The 16,122-nt window shown below is 34.9% G+C and overlaps 7 protein-coding genes and 1 pseudogene across 7 annotated transcripts; 4 read left to right on the top strand and 4 right to left on the bottom strand.

The window, feature by feature from the left end:
* Positions 1-313: 313 nt before the first annotated feature.
* On the bottom strand, positions 314-871 carry LOC146931187 (auxin-induced protein 6B-like). The gene has a single exon (XM_085702678.1). It carries the CDS (start codon positions 748-750, stop codon positions 469-471), a length of 282 nt encoding a protein of 93 aa, XP_085558804.1. The 5' UTR covers positions 751-871; the 3' UTR covers positions 314-468.
* Positions 872-1,592: 721 nt separating this feature from the next.
* LOC146931186 (auxin-induced protein 10A5-like) lies at positions 1,593-2,146 on the top strand. The gene has a single exon (XM_085702676.1). It carries the CDS (start codon positions 1,681-1,683, stop codon positions 1,960-1,962), a length of 282 nt encoding a protein of 93 aa, XP_085558802.1. The 5' UTR covers positions 1,593-1,680; the 3' UTR covers positions 1,963-2,146.
* Positions 2,147-6,139: 3,993 nt separating this feature from the next.
* LOC146931185 (auxin-induced protein 6B-like) lies at positions 6,140-6,468 on the bottom strand (annotated as a pseudogene).
* A 722-nt stretch (positions 6,469-7,190) lies between these two features.
* Positions 7,191-7,827, top strand: LOC146931184 (auxin-induced protein 10A5-like). Its single transcript, XM_085702674.1, has one exon. The coding sequence runs from the start codon at positions 7,373-7,375 to the stop codon at positions 7,646-7,648; it is 276 nt and encodes a 91-aa protein (XP_085558800.1). The 5' UTR covers positions 7,191-7,372; the 3' UTR covers positions 7,649-7,827.
* Positions 7,828-8,849: 1,022 nt separating this feature from the next.
* On the bottom strand, positions 8,850-9,374 carry LOC146931183 (auxin-induced protein 6B-like). Its single transcript, XM_085702672.1, has one exon. It carries the CDS (start codon positions 9,292-9,294, stop codon positions 9,013-9,015), a length of 282 nt encoding a protein of 93 aa, XP_085558798.1. The 5' UTR covers positions 9,295-9,374; the 3' UTR covers positions 8,850-9,012.
* A 312-nt stretch (positions 9,375-9,686) lies between these two features.
* LOC146931182 (auxin-induced protein 10A5-like) lies at positions 9,687-10,797 on the top strand. The gene has a single exon (XM_085702673.1). The coding sequence runs from the start codon at positions 10,348-10,350 to the stop codon at positions 10,624-10,626; it is 279 nt and encodes a 92-aa protein (XP_085558799.1). The 5' UTR covers positions 9,687-10,347; the 3' UTR covers positions 10,627-10,797.
* A 1,768-nt stretch (positions 10,798-12,565) lies between these two features.
* Positions 12,566-13,772, bottom strand: LOC146931181 (auxin-induced protein 6B-like). Its single transcript, XM_085702668.1, has one exon. It carries the CDS (start codon positions 12,984-12,986, stop codon positions 12,705-12,707), a length of 282 nt encoding a protein of 93 aa, XP_085558794.1. The 5' UTR covers positions 12,987-13,772; the 3' UTR covers positions 12,566-12,704.
* A 7-nt stretch (positions 13,773-13,779) lies between these two features.
* LOC146931180 (auxin-induced protein 10A5-like) lies at positions 13,780-14,374 on the top strand. The gene has a single exon (XM_085702670.1). It carries the CDS (start codon positions 13,922-13,924, stop codon positions 14,195-14,197), a length of 276 nt encoding a protein of 91 aa, XP_085558796.1. The 5' UTR covers positions 13,780-13,921; the 3' UTR covers positions 14,198-14,374.
* Positions 14,375-16,122: the final 1,748 nt, after the last annotated feature.

The raw sequence follows: 16,122 nt of genomic DNA, 5'->3' as shown, positions 1-16,122 counted from the left end.
CTGTGAAATAATTGACCTTGTTACTGAATTGTTATTGTGCACTTGTTGTTCATGAAGGGAAGTTACCTCATGTCTATGTTATGTAGTTTTTAAAAAGAAAACTTTGGTCAATTTATGTTTCACCTTTGTCCTATGAAAATTAGTTTTGATATGCCCTTGCTAGGAATCATGTGTTCTAGTCCTGCTTTGAAATGTTTCAGAATATCAAGTCTTTTTTTTCTTTTAGCAAATGACATTACTCATATAGTCGTATTTCATAAGTTTATAAATTCATTAAGCGCGATAAACCAAAAATATAGAAGAGATGCTTGAGTAGTTGAATTCATTCTCATTAAACAAAACATATTTACAATTTGCCAATCTAATGGTCATTTTCTTCCCATCTTTTATAATTTGATGAAATGCCTAGAATACAAAAAAAAAAAAAAAAAATCTACTGAACTATGTCAGTTTGTTTTGGTGTCAGATTCATAGTCCATTCAAGCGAGATGTTATATGTTGAAAGACATCTTCCGTGCAAGGAATGGTGAGGCCACCCATGGGATGATCATATCCAAACTCTTCTTCAGATTGACTCAGTAAGTCTTGAAATGATGGTTGGTTCAAGTATGATATAGGGATCACATACCGCTTTTGTTTCTCTCCGACATATACTGCAAGATATCCCTTTGGCATGTCGACAGATTTCGAAACTGCTCGGTTTGCAGAAAATGTTGCCCTTCTGATGATACCAGGGAAACGGAAACCCATAGTTGTAGGTGTTAAAACTTGAGAATATTTAGTTTGAAAAAAAGACTTGTAAGCAAGAAGCAAGTTTTTGAAATTGTAATGCTTTAGGATGTGAATGATTTGTGTTGGTGCTAATGCTTGTAACCTTTAATATATATATATATATATATATATATATATATATATATATATATATATATATATGAAAGAATATTGAAAAACTGTAGGCTACTTGAATGATATGTGAAGGAGAAAGAATCTACAAAGGAGACAAGAGCATATACAAGATCACATGGAATTGTCTTCGATAATACACCAACATATCACCCCACCAAAAAACAGGCTTATCAATGCAAGAGAAAGTTTAGTTAACCTTGTTACTTATTTAGCAAGGCAGGGACCGCAAAGTTCTGTTCTGGTATGCAAATTTCATGGAGTTTGCCTGGCAACAATATAAATTGTGGTTCATAGTGGTTTGTGATCTTCTGTTCAATATTTGTTCTCTTCTTGCCTCCTAACACTGCCTCTGAGCTATAAATCAGGTCCTACTCAATTAGAAGAAAGATGTGAGATGTCTCTAAACCATGTCTACCATTGCATTAGCTATACCAAAATTCAATAACAAACATCAGGTTTCTTTCACCAATCCACTGTCTTTAATTTTTCCTTAGTTGTGTTACAAAGTAGGGTATTTGCATGTTCTTCCATTTAGCTTCATCTAATCCTTGAAAATGACTTCTAAAAGACAATACCATGTGATCCCTTGTCCCTCACTAGGCCCTATCACAGCTCATCAAAATACTTTCATTGGCTAATTGATTTTGTAGAGGCCCCTTGGAACTATATATACACCTATTCATTGGGATCTCAAGCAACACAAGTCTTTTGCATCCTAAACTATCATAATTCAAACATTTCTTTCTCATCCAATCCTCTAACCATAATAAAACAATGGGTTTCCGCATAGCAAAGCTTATCAGAATGCCATCATTTTCCAAAACACAAGAATCTACCAAGGGACTTGAAGTCCCAAAAGGCTATCTTGCAGTCTATGTTGGAGACAGAATGAGACGGTTTATGATTCCAGTATCATATTTGAACCAATCATCATTTCAAGAATTACTAAATCAAGCAGAAGAAGAATTTGGATATGATCATCCTATGGGTGGTCTCACAATTCCTTGCAGCGAGGATGAATTCCAAAACCTCACATCTCGCTTGAGTGAACTGTAAATCAAGCTAGTGGAGATTAAGATAAATTAGATTAGGCTAATTTGCACAGAAGGCAGTTTTATTTTTTTCTGTTACAAATATTTTTTTCATTTTGTTTCTTCATGTATCAATCATTCCTACGGAAACAAAATGTTCCCTTAATGAGAATGTTATGACAAGACATTGTTACATAATTTTTAGCTTATTCTAAATCTCAACGAATTTTATTATATACAGCATCATTAATTTTCTATATGAACTCATTCCAGAATCAAAAAGAAAATTTATTGCATAAATATATATCCTTGTGTGGAACCACAAATTTATTGATCAAACATTTTCAGAAGATACTCCAAGTTAACATCATAAATTTAAGATCATAATAATGCAATGGTTCTTGACTGTATTGGAAAGGCTGCAAATTACTTGTGTTTCAAGATTAATAGAATAGTTTCGTGCACATAGTAAAGTACATATTAAAAAGATTATATGTAAACATCTGCAGACTGCGGTATAAAGGATGGAAAAAGGTTATCGATTTATAAATATCTAATCTTTAGTTATGAACCATCACGGCATCACCGAAATCGATAACAATGTCACCCATTATATATTTATCACAAATGAGAAAAAATTACAATTTTAGGCTATGATTAGAGGAAGTTAATTGTTTCTTACACCAACCATAATTATTTCTAAATATATATAGATAATGTTTGGAAAACCATTCTGTACACAAATGATTGATGAAGAGCTATGCAAATGGGAAGTGAAGGATCACATGTGTCTAGGACTTCTTATATCAAAGATGAAGAAATTATGTATGATTCAGTGCCCCCACATTCTGATGAAGGCACAAGAGGGTACCTACCCCACATAATACTAGTCAACAGGTAATGCTTGTTATAGTAGCTAGCTTTTTTATTCATTTCTATACACCATTGAGTCATCTCACTTGCGGGAAAAAATGTAAATTAATTAGGAGTATGTTAGTAAAAGAAATAATTAATGTAGTTGAAAATTCAAATTCAAATAGAGCCATATAAAAAAAACAAAGAAAACACTCAATAGGATTTATTATTTACAGGATACGATTTTTTTTTATATATATAACAACTGAAATGGTGCGTTTTAGGAGGTTGATCCAATTGGTAATTTGGAGTTGACTCATCTCATAAGAGCATGGATTCTACATCTGCTGCCGATGAATGGATCTTGATGGCGAGTAATATGTCAATGGCCTTGAGGCAAGACTTTGCCTTCGTAATCCTCTGATATTCACCTCACCTAAATTATGTGTCTGCGCGCGCGTGTGCGTGTGTGTAAACACAGAAGATGTTTGAGTAGTCGAATTTATTGTCATTAAACAAAATATATTTATTCTATAAACTTGTCAATCTAATTGTCAATTTTTTCTCATCTTTACAATTTGATAAGTGTAATATCCCGCCTGTCAGCATCGGTATATTACTCGTGATCGTGCCAGAGGAATTAGATTCATGGAAAAGCAAGTTAATGGAAAATATTTTATGACATGTCAGCATAATACGGATAAATTATCAGTGTCGTTTAAAACACGTTCAAGGCAAGGGCAAAATGGTAATTGCATGTTTAAAGGATATTTAATTGGTTTTATCCCAAAATATCTCATTATTCTCATCTCTTTCTCTCTCTAAGTTGGGAAAACAATTCTCTCTTCCTTCTCTCTAATCTCTCACGCCCTCTTCCTCTCATCTCACCACCAAGCCTTTCAAATCTTTCTTTTATTCATGGCAAGCTTCTAAGTTATGTTCTCTCATGATCTTTCAAGTTAAGGGGAGCTTGTACTTTGTTGATTTCTTTACTTCTCCTCTAAAGAAGATATTTAAGAGTTAGGGTTTGGTTTTGATCAAGAAGCTAGGGCTTTAAGTTGTTGATTTGGAGCTTATGTTGGTCATATTTCATGGAATTGGAGAGTTAAGCAAGAAACAACCTTGAGGTAGAATTCATCTTAAGGTCAAGGGTTAGGGTTTGTATGTGGAAAGCTCAAAGATGGTTCAAGTAATGGTTTCTTCATGGATAGGGATCAAGGAGTCTTAGTTTGCAAGTAAGGACAACAAGTTATAAAGGTTTGAGCCAAAGAAGCAAGTGAATCAAAGCTAGGGTTTTGGTTGCTTGGAGCTTGGTGATGCTTCAAGAACTTGTTTAGGTGAGTTCCATAGATAGTTTTCCCACCCTTTGGGATTATGATTATGTCTTGTTAGATTAATATAAAAACATGAATTTTCTAGGGTTTTCAAGTAAATGTTTAGTTGCCCCTTTTAGTTATGCTTGCTATAAATGCTAATACTTGCCATGAAAATGTTTTACAAGTTTCCTATGACCTCTAAGAGTCGTAATATGCTTAGAGACACTTGGTTTGAGGTTTTTGGGTCAAAAATACCATTTTTAGGGATTCTGGACTGTCATAACTCGCCACGGCGAGCTATTACTCGCCACAGTGAGCTAGAAGGAAGAACAGGGGGTCCTGCTCGCCTCCAACTCGCCATGGCGAGCAGCTGCTCGCCTCCCACATGATTCTACTTGCCATGGCGAGCAAGTAGTGCCTTCTGGTGCTGCTTGCTCGTTCTGGCAGATTCAGTGATTTCCGTTCTGGATCTTTTATGCAGTCTTTTATAAAAGTAAACCCCTCAAACCAAGGTCCAAAATGATAATCTTTTAAAGCAAGATTCTTAAGATAATGAGGCAAGTATTAAGCATGTTAGTAAGGCATGGCATACGAGAGAATCATGTCATGAATAGGGTAGCAAATTATTCTTTAAGCAAGGGAAAGAACTAAAGCCTCGACATAGTTGTCGTGAACTAGCATGTTAGCAAGAATCCCTAGAATGATATGACGCGAAGTGTAATCTCTTCACACATGATCAAGAATGACATAGCAAGCATGTAAAGTCGTGGTTTGATTAGTTAATCTCTCCACTATGATTAAGAATGTACATGAACTAGTAAGAATTTACCGTTAATCGGATCGATTAAGGTTCCGAGGTAAACATGCAAGCATGAACAAGTTTAACTTTCATGAACGACAAGACCATGATTAAAATAATGTAGGTGGCATGTCTCTTGCTATCCACGCCAGGGGGATACAAGGGGTTCTCGTAATGAGAACGATTCAAGCCGTAAGGGACCCGCATGTCACCGAGTAAGCAAGACGTAGGTGTTTGTGTCTCTTGTTATCCACGTCAGGGGGATACGGGAGGTTCTCGACTCAAGGGGAACGGTTCAAGCCACAAGGGACCCGCACGACACCGAGGGAGTCCGGTGTACGTACATCGGTCATGATGGGATTGTTCTCGGGGTTACTCCACCCGGGGCTCTCCGTAAAATGAATCAAGATAATGACTGTTTGTTCAACGCTAACATAATAATGAATGAACTTACGTACGACCATATTCCTTATGACTATGATTATGTTATGATATGCAAGAATGATTCCATGCATGAATAAGTTCAAGAACAAGAGCATTAGATGCTATAAGACAAATAAATGTCATGCATAGAACAGGTAAAGAACATGATACCGATGACGATCTAAGGTTTCCCCTAATCGTCCGGTTTAGAATCGTGCCATGATCTTGATATGTTTAGGCCTCGATACATAGAGCGTACTCTTGGCAATGCAGTTTTAGACTCCCCCTCGACCGCCATGACACGTATAGGAAGAGAAGCCTATAACAAGTAAGATAAGCTTATGACGGGTCTAGCATGCACTACCGTCTAGGAAAGCATGACCACACACGTATAATCAACCGTCAGGTTGTATTGTAGACATGTGGTGACCGTAGGTTTCCCCTGAGGTTACCTATAGCCTAGGATTTAGGGGAACTCACTGAGACATTATGTCTCATCCCAATCCTTATTTGTTTCAGATAATCAGGTTGGATGACAAGCTAGTAGCCGAATGGATGATTCAACAAGTGATCGTTCGTACCCGCAGCTGGATGTTATGGATTTCAAGGACGTATTTATTATTACTTTAGAAAAGATGAGTAGTATATCTTTGTACGAACGCATGTTGTTGTAAATAATTTTCGCTATTAAGTTTTTATGTTGTAAACTTTAATGTATCCAATACTAAAGTTAGCGTTCATGCTAAACTTCCTAGGTACGTTTAGTATGGGTGTTACAATAAGATTCCAAGTTTACACAAAAATGGCTCTACTAAAACCATGTTAGTCTATTTTTGTGTCACATTCATAGTCCATTCAAGTGAGAAGTTATATGTTGGAAGACATCTTAGGCACAAAGAATGTTGAGTCCGCCCATTGGATCATCGTATCCAAACTTTCCTCAGCTTGACTCAACAATTCTTGGAATGAGGGTTGGTTCAAGTATGATACGGAGATCACATGCCGTGTTTGTTTCTCTCCAACATATACTGCAAGATATCCCTTTGGCACATCCACATCTTTTGAAATTGCTCGGTTTGTAGAAAATTATGCCCTTCTGATAATACCAGGGAAACGGAAACCCATTGTTGTATGTGTTAAAAAAAATTAAAAGCAATAACCAAGTTTTTCAAATTTCAAATGTTTTTAGAATGTGAATGATTTGAGTTAATTCTAAATGATTGTAACTTTTAAAATTTATAAAGATAAGCGAATATTGAGAAACCATTGGCTACTTGAATTATTAGTGGAACTATACAGTAGTATAGGATTAGGATGGAGTCATAGAAACTACAAGGAGACGAGAAAATATAAGATCACATGGTATTGTCTTAGAGGTCTACCCTACCATTCAATAGACTTATACATGGAAGAGAAAGTTTAATTGACCTTCTATTTAATTAGGAAGGCAGGGACCGCAAAGTTTTGTTCTGGTATATGCAAATTTGGTGGAGTTTTGTCATGCAAAGATATAAAATGTGGTTCATACTGGCTCATGATTTTGTGTTCAATATTGATTCTCTTCTTTCCTCCTCACACTGTTCCAACACAAGCCTAACAAGTTGCACAAAAATCTGAGATGTATTTAGTTGGTAGATGTATATTAGCTGCATTGTCAATTAGAAGAAACATGTGTGATGTCTAAAGCATGTTTACCATTGTACTACTATACCAAAATACTTGAACAAACATCAGGTTTATTTCACCATTGCAATTGTCTCAAATATTAAGTAGGTTATATGTTGGACATTATTTTCCAAAGTGGGGTATGTGCATTTTCTTCCATTTATCTTCCTAATCCTTGAAAACAATTCCATGTGATCCCTTGTCACTCACTGGGCCATATCACAGCTCATTGATTAATTGGTTTGTATAGTCCCTTATAGCAACTATTTATACACTATTTCGTTGGACTCTCAAGCAACACAAGTCTTTTACATCCTAAATTATCATACTTCAAATATTTCTTTCTCATTCAATCCTCTAACCATAACAAAAAAACAATGGGTTTTCGCATAGCAAAGCTTATCAGAATGCCATCATTTTCCTCAACACAAACATCTAGCAAGGGATTCGAAGTCCCAAAAGGCTATCTTGCAGTCTACGTTGGAGATCAAATGAGGCGGTTTGTGATTCCAGTATCATACTTGAACCAACCATTATTTCAAGAATTACTACATCAAGCAGAAGAAGAATTTGGATATGATCATCCAACGGGAGGTCTCACAATTCCTTGCAGTGAAGATACTTTCTTACAACTGACTTCTCGCTTGAATTGAGATGTAAATCAAGCTAATGGAGATTTAGATAGACTAGTTGAGGCTAATTTGCACAGAACGCAATTATTTTTTTCTGTTATGAATATTTTTTTCATTTTGTTTCTGCCATGTATCAATCATTCCTGCGGAAACAAAATGTTCCCTCAATGAGAATGTTATGACAAGATATTGTTAAATCATTTTTACCTTTTCCTAAATTTCAACAAATTCTGTGATATATAGCAGCATCATTAATTTGTTATACGAATTCATTCCAGAATCAAAAAGAAAATAAAGTTATTACTTAAATATATCTCCTCGGGTTCAACATAAAAATTTATTGATCAAATAATATTAGAAGTTAGTCCAAGGTAACATCATGAATTTAAGATCATAAGAATGCAATTGTTCTTGACTGTATTGGAAAGACTGCAGTAAGTTACTTGTGTTTCAAGGTTACTATAAACATTTCGTGCATATATTGAAGTACATATATGTAAAAATTATATAATTAAAGTTATATGTAAAAATTTGAAATAAAAAGGATTAAAATAAAAAGGTTTTGGATTTTTTGTCAAAAAAAAAAATTAAATTTTAACATTGAGCCTGAAATCTGAATATAAATGAAACAAATAACTAAAGAAAAATTACAATGATAGACTATGATTAGGAAGTATTTACAATACTTGAATTTATAAGTTCATTGTTTGGAAAATCACTAGCTACATAAATGATTGAAGAGCTATGCAAAGGGAGGTGAAGGATCACATGGTATTGTGTAGGACATCTTCAATCAAAGATGAAAAAAATTTATATCGTTGAATACCCCACATTCTGATGAAGGTACAAGTAGGTACCCATTCGATTTTTTTAAAACAGAGAAATATGTACAACAAGTCAACAGCTAATACTTGTTTATTCATTATTCTAAAAAAAATAAGGCCATTATTCTAAAATCTCTTGTGACTCTTGATGAAAATCTATAAGACAACACCATGTGGTGGTTAGTGAGTCATATAGCCTCCTGAGTCATTCAATTCTTTAGATAAGGATATCCTAACAGGCACCATAGAATGCAGCCTGTGTCATTCAGTGAAACAATTGACCTTGTTACTGACATTATTATTGTGCACTTTGGTAAATTTATGTTTCACCTTTGTCCTAGGAAATTTTGTTTTTCTTCTTATAGCAAGTGCAATAAACAAAAACATAGAGGATCAGCTTGCGTAGTCGAATTCGTTTTCATTAAACAAAAAATATATATATACTCCATAAATTTGTCAATCTAATAGTGTCAGTTTTTCCCCATCATTACAATTTCATCAGATGCCTAGTTTACAAAAAAAGTCTCTACTAAACTATGTCAGTCTCTTTTGATCTCAGATTCATAGTCCATTGAAGCGAGAAGTTATATGTTGAAAGACATCTTCCGTGCAAGGAATGGTGAGGCCACCCATGGGATGATCATATCCGAACTCTTCCTCAGCTTGACTCAGTAAGTCTTGAAATGAAGGTTGGCTCAAGTATGATACGGGGATCACATACCGTGTCTGTTTCTCTCCAACATATACTGCAAGATATCCCTTTGGCACGTCCACAGCTTTTGAAGCTGGTCGGTTTGCAGAAAATGATGCCTTTCTGATGATACCAGGGAAACGAAAACCCATTGTTGTATGTGTTAAAACTTTAGAAGAAATGGTTTCAAAATAAAACAAACTTTTAAGCAACAACAAGTTTTTGAAAACTGAATGCTTTAGGATGTGAATGTTTTGTGTTGGTACTAAATGCTTGTAACCATCAATATATATAGAAGTAAGAGTTAATTTTGAGAAACAGTTGCCGACGTGAATGATTGGTGAAGGATGGGTATCCTATAGTATAGGATTAAAATTTAGGTTAGGGTCATAGAATTTACAAGGAGACAAGAGCATATATAAGATCACATGGTATTGTCTTAGAAGTCTTTCACAAAGACCATATGTCATAACAGATAATATACCAACATATCACCCCACTAGAAAGTTTAATTGACCTTGATACTTAGTTAGGAAGGAAAGGACCGCAAAGTTCTGTACTGGTATGCAAATATCATGGAGTTTGTCTTGCAAAAATATAAAATGTGGTTCATAGTGCCTCATGATCTTGTGTTCAATATCGGTTCTCTTTTTTCCTCCTCACACTCTTTGTTTCTGAGATATCAATCAGGTCCTACACAACCGTTACATGTTTCACATAAATCTGATATATATTCAGCTGGTAGATGTATAATAGCTGCAATGTCAATCAGAAGAAATATGTGAGATGTCTAAAGCATGTCTACAATTGGATTAGTTATACCCAAATGGAAGAAAAAACATCAGGTTTCTTTCACCATTTTGCATTGTCTCAAACTTCAAGTGGGTTACTTGTTGGCCATTATATCACAATGTGGGGTATGTGCATGTTCTTCCATTAAGCTTCCTAATCCTTGAAAAAAATCTCTATGGGACAATACCATGTGATCCCTTGTCCTTCACTAAACCCTATCACAGCTCACCAAATTACATTCACTGATTAATTGGTTTGTAGAGGCCCTTAGGAACTATATATACATTATTCATTGGGTTCTCAAAGCAACACAAATCTTTTTCATTCCGAATTATAAGAATCCAAATATTTCTTTCTCATCCAATCCTCTTAACATAATCAGTCTTTTTTTGGGTAAAACCATAAAGAATACAATGGGTTTCCGCATAGCCAGTATTATCAGAAGGGCATCATTTTCCAAAACACAAGGATCTACGAAGGGATTTGAAATCCCAAAAGGCTATCTCACAGTCTATGTTGGAGATAGAATGAGGCGGTTTGTGATTCCAGTATCATATTTGAGCCAGCCGTTTCAAGAATTACTAAATCAAGCAGAAGAAGAATTTGGATATGATCATCCAATGGGTGGTCTTACAATTCCCTGCGGTGAAGATGCTTTCTTACAACTCACTTCTCGCTTAAGTGAGTTGTAAATCATGCTAATGGAGATTAAGATAGATTAGTTGAGGCTAATTTGCTCAGATGGCAATTTTTTTTCTGTTTTTAATATTTTTTTTCATTTTGTTTCTTCCATGTATAAATCATTCCTACGGAAACAAAATGTTCCCTTAATGAGAATGTTATGACAAGATACTCTTAAATCATTTTCAGCTTAGCTTTTTCCAAATCTCAACAAATTCTACTATATACAACAGTATGCCAGTATCAACAATTCATTATATTATATGAATTAATTCCAAAATCAAAAGGATAAATTTATTGCTTAAATTTATTGACAAAACACTACGAGAAAACACTCAAGTATGGGTGAAAAACCAGGCCAAGCCTGTTGTGTCGCCCCGTTAATCCGCAATTTTTGTCAAGACGAGTTGAAGTTTTGCGTTCGACTACTAAATTTGATCTGTCCCGTTTAACCAGCCAAAAAAAGATGTGATCAAATAAACTCAGCTAGTGTTAAATTCTTAATCCGCCGTGTTTAACCCGTCAGAATGAACCAAATCAACTAGTGGGAAATTCGTATACTTTAACTGCAGGAGAGATTATTGCATTTTGTAAGAGTATGGAGAGCTTGCTGATGCCAAAGCTGCTGACACCAATCTATAACCATCTTCCATAGCTTCCCATGTTCCTTTTATATCAAAGGGAATCATATCCTCAGCTCAAAATCAAATATTTCAAGATTTCATTCCATCCTCTCCTTGTTGAAGCTTTTAATCACGTCAATTGGCCCTTGTTAGTACGCGATCTTCCTGCAACCTAAATGAAATTATAATGTGACCATGATGTTAAAAATTAACATAGCAACATTCTGTGTTGACTATTGGCACTTGGCAGAAATGTCCCAAGGGGTGAACAAGACAAAACATGCACCAATAATGTATAAAAGTTTTACATGGTCAATCAATTATATCTCTTCATGTTCAATATGTAAGACTCTTCCATAGTTTTTCATGTCCCTTTTATATATCAAGGGCAACAAATCTTCATAGCAGAAGTTGACTGGTTTAAGGTTTACATACCAACTACCAAGGCATGTGGTTGTTTATAGGAAATTCCCAGCTTAGAACAATGTCTTATCAGTTTGCAATTAAATTATATGTTGCACGGTAGTACTTGTGCAGTTGGATACAGTAGGGTATTGAAGAAGACAATACAATTAAAAGGACTTTCCGTGCTATTCACAAAGTACTAGTCCTGCAAGCTGTTATGATAAAGAAAGCCATTGATTTTGACTGAAGAAGACAATATAACATGCAACAAATATTGAATTTAAACTCCTATCAGACCAATGACTAATAGTAATGTGCAAATAATGTTCCAACAATTTCCTTTAGCTGTCATAACGCCATGTTAGCAATGCATAATTTATTAGTACTAATCAATATAGATATCAAAGAAAGGTGGAAAAAAATGTGAAAATATGAGATGTCTTGAACAAAAAAAGCAAGATCACTACTCTACCAATGAATACGTAGGTGACACTTTCAGAAAAACTTGTAAGCTCATACGACAATACCATGTGGTGGTTCTTTAGATAAGTATATCCTAACAGGTACCATAAAATGAGGTCTGTGTCATTAAGTGAAATAATTGCCCTCGTTGCTGAATTGTATTGTGTACTTGTTTATGAAAGGATTGTACCTCATCTGTGATTAAACCTTTGGCACTCCAAAATTTCAATTTCATGTCTATATTATGTAGTTAAAAAAAATGGTAAGTTTACATTTCACCTTTTGTCCTAAGAAAAATAAATTTGCTCTGCCCTTTGTTAGGACTACTCGTGTGTTCAATTCTTGCTTTGAACTTTTTCAGTACCAATTCATTTTTTCTCTTATAGCAATCAAAATTACTCATAATAATTTCATAAGTTCTTAAGTGCAATAAACCAAAAAAGTAGAGGAGATTCTTGAGTAGCCGAATTCGTTTTCATTAAACAAAAAATATATACAGTATATAAATTTTTCAATCTAATGGACTTTTTTCCCACCTTTACAATTTGATAAGATGCCTAGGTCTACTAAACTATGTCAGTCTCTTTTTTGTGTTAGATTCATATTCCGTTCAAGCGAGATGTTATGTGTTGAAAGACATCTTCTGTGCAAGGAATGGTGAGGCCACCCATGGGATGATCATATCCAAACTCTTCCTCGGCTTGACTCAACAAGTCTTGAAACGATGGTTGGTTCAAGTATGACATGGGGATCACAAATCGATTTTGTTTCTCTCCAACATACACTGCAAGATATCCCTTTGGCACGTCCACAACTTTTGAAATTGCTCGGCTTGCAGAAAATGATGACTTTCTGATGATACCAGGGAAACGAAAACCCATTGTTGTATGTCTAAAACTTGAGAAGAAATGGGTTAAAAATAAAATAAACTTAAGCAATAATTAAGTTTTTGAAATCTTAATGCTCTTGGATGTGAATGTTTTGTGTTGTATATAGATGAGAGATTTAATATTGAGAAACAGTTAGCCACTTCAATGATTGGTGAAGGTATACCCTATAGTACAGGATTAGGTTGGGGTTATAGAATCTACAAAGAGACAAGAGCATATTAAAGATCACATGGTATTGTCTTAGAAGTCTTTCAGATTTCACAAAGACCAAATGTCATAACAGATAATACACCAACATGATCACCCCACTACAAAGTTTAATTGACCTTGATACTTAATTAGGAATGCAAGGACCGCAAAGTTCTGGCCTGGTATGCAAATATCATGAAGTTTGTCTAGCAAAAATATAAAATGTGGTTCATAGTGGCCCGTGATCTTGTGTTCAAAATCGGTCTCTTTTTTCCTCCTCACACTGCTTCTGAACTATAAATCAGGTCCTACTCAAACTTTACTAGTTGCACATAAATATGATTTATTTAGCTGGTATATGTATATTAGTTGAAAGATGTGAGATGTCTAAAACATGTCAACCATTGGATTAGCTATAGCAACAAACATCAGGTTTCTTTCATCAATCCACTGTCTTTGATTTTTCCTTAGTTGTGTTACAAAGTGGGGTATTTGCATGTTCTTCCATTTAGCTTCATCTAATCCTTGAAAAGACAATACCATGTGATCCTTTGTCCTTCACTAGGCCCTACACAGCTCATCAATATACATTCATTGGCTATCTGGTTTGTAGAGTCCCTTAGCAACTATATATATACTATTCCTTGGGTTCTCAAGCAACATAAGTCTTTTGCATCCTAAATTATCACAATTCAAATATATCTTTCTCATCCAAATCCTCTAACCATAAAAAAACAATGGGTTTCCGCATAGCAAAGCTTATCAGAATGCCATCATTTTCCTCAACACAAGCATCTAGCAAGGGATTCGAAGTCCCAAAAGGCTATCTTGCAGTCTACGTTGGAGATCAAATGAGGCGGTTTGTGATTCCCATATCATACTTGAACCAACCTTCATTTCAAGAATTACTAAATCAATCTGAAGAAGAATATGGATATGATCATCCAATGGGTGGTCTTACAATTCCGTGCAGTGAGGATGAATTCCAAAACCTTACTTCTCGTATGAATTGAGCTGTAGATATTATGCTAACGGAGCTTTAGATAGATTAGTTGAGGCTAATTTGCACAGAATGCAATTTTTTTTGTTATGAATATTTTTTTCATTTTGTTTCTGCCATGTATTAATCATTCCTACGGAAACAAAATGTTCGCTCAATGAGAATGATATGACAAAATATTGTTGCATCATATTTTTTAGCTTTTTGTAAATTTTAACAAATTCTATGATATACAGAGGAATCATAATTTGTTATATGAATTCATTCCAGAATCAAAAAGAAAATAGATTTATTTCTTAAATATATCTCCTCAAGTTCAACCACAAATTTATTGATCAAACATTACCAAAAGACACTCCAAGTTCACATCATGAATTTAAGATCATAATATGCAACTGTTCTGTTCTTAACTGCATTGGAAAGGCCACAGTAAAAAATATTAATTTCGGTTCCTTCTTTTATTTTTTTGTTTGTTGTTTTATTTTTTAAAATATTAATTTTCAAATGCTGAGTGTCAAGAGGTTGGTCCACTTGGTAAGAAGTTGACACATTCATCACAGTGACAGGTGTTCGACTCCTTCTGGCGTTGCAAAGACCTCGTTCATGAGTAATATGTAATTATATTTGTCAGCGTTTTATGAACTTTTAGACCTGACCTTAGAAATCCTCGGGATATAACTACCCTAAACTAAATATATATATATATATATATATATATATATATATATATATATATATATATATATATATATATTAGCCATAATTCAAGCAATAAATATGTAACAAACTCATCTTCATCTGTCATTATTCTAAAAATGTGACTCTTGCAAAATCTATAAGACAACACCATGTGGTGATTCTTGAGCTGTTGAGCTCTTGATAAACTACTAAGTATTAACCATTCAATTCTTAAGATAAGGATGTTGTGAATTCGGACAAAATCACACCAATGAATAACAAAGATGTGTGGAGCAAAGGAAGTGGTAATCAATAGATAAAGTGTCTCCAAGCAACAACAACAAAAACAGATCTAAATCTAAGTGTAGAGCAACACCACAAGCATAATCAAAGCAATAAAGATAAGCAATGAAAGAAAGGAACAAACACACCAAGATGGTAACCCAGTTCGGTCCAATATGACCTACTCTGGGGGAGAGAGCAGCCCTCCAATCCACTAAGATGAAAGTGATACAAATGGGTTACAAGAAATTAGCTTAAAAGCTCACAAAAGAACAAGACCTAATTTCTACCCATTTTCATGTCACCCACACTCACAATGAATCCTAAGAGAAAACACAAAAGGAAGCTTTTGATCCTTCCAATGGCGAAATCTCACTACCCAAGGTGTTTACAATGTTTCCCAACCCAAGAGATCCTCACTACAAAGACACTCAACCCTAAAGTTACCTCCTTTGTAATCCAAGTTTCTCTCTCTTCAAGCTCTCCTTCAAAATCTGCAAAGAAACACTTATATAGCAGTCTTCAGCTGTCAAAATCGTGTCACGTTTGTCCAAATCGTGACACGTTTGATACGTACGACCCAAGGTACGACCAACCTTATCCTGAAAACGTGCCCAGCAAGCCGAAAAATCGTGTCACGTTTTCCCAAAAATCGTGCCACGATTATACACCAGCAAAACATGCTTTCGGCATAGCCAAAATCGTGACACGTTGATGAAATCGTGTCACGATTTCTCTGTTTCTCAAAACCACAAATTTGAAGCCAAAACAACATTCTCCACCTTGACTTCTAATTTGGTGATGATGTCAGTTTAACCATCAACCACCATGCTGCTCTCTCCAAAAGGGAATTACTCTTCAACAAACTTGATCAAGTCCAAGCAATGCTTGAACCTTGATCTAGGCAATGACTTGGTAAACACATCCGCCGGATTTTCTTCCGATGCCACTTTTTCCACCACAATCTCTTTTGATTCA

Source organism: Medicago sativa, chromosome 4, assembly GCF_051527215.1.
Source record: "Medicago sativa cultivar Bolivia chromosome 4, Bolivia_mono, whole genome shotgun sequence".
Classification (NCBI taxonomy): Eukaryota; Viridiplantae; Streptophyta; class Magnoliopsida; order Fabales; family Fabaceae; genus Medicago; species Medicago sativa.
This window is presented reverse-complemented; position numbering and strand designations above follow the sequence as displayed.

Excerpts from the sequence above, each read along its gene's own strand:
- LOC146931187 (XM_085702678.1), bottom strand. The coding sequence starts at position 750 with ATGGGTTTCCGTTTCCCTGGTATCATCAGAAGGGCAACATTTTCTGCA.
- LOC146931186 (XM_085702676.1), top strand. The coding sequence starts at position 1,681 with ATGGGTTTCCGCATAGCAAAGCTTATCAGAATGCCATCATTTTCCAAA.
- LOC146931184 (XM_085702674.1), top strand. The coding sequence starts at position 7,373 with ATGGGTTTTCGCATAGCAAAGCTTATCAGAATGCCATCATTTTCCTCA.
- LOC146931183 (XM_085702672.1), bottom strand. The coding sequence starts at position 9,294 with ATGGGTTTTCGTTTCCCTGGTATCATCAGAAAGGCATCATTTTCTGCA.
- LOC146931182 (XM_085702673.1), top strand. The coding sequence starts at position 10,348 with ATGGGTTTCCGCATAGCCAGTATTATCAGAAGGGCATCATTTTCCAAA.
- LOC146931181 (XM_085702668.1), bottom strand. The coding sequence starts at position 12,986 with ATGGGTTTTCGTTTCCCTGGTATCATCAGAAAGTCATCATTTTCTGCA.
- LOC146931180 (XM_085702670.1), top strand. The coding sequence starts at position 13,922 with ATGGGTTTCCGCATAGCAAAGCTTATCAGAATGCCATCATTTTCCTCA.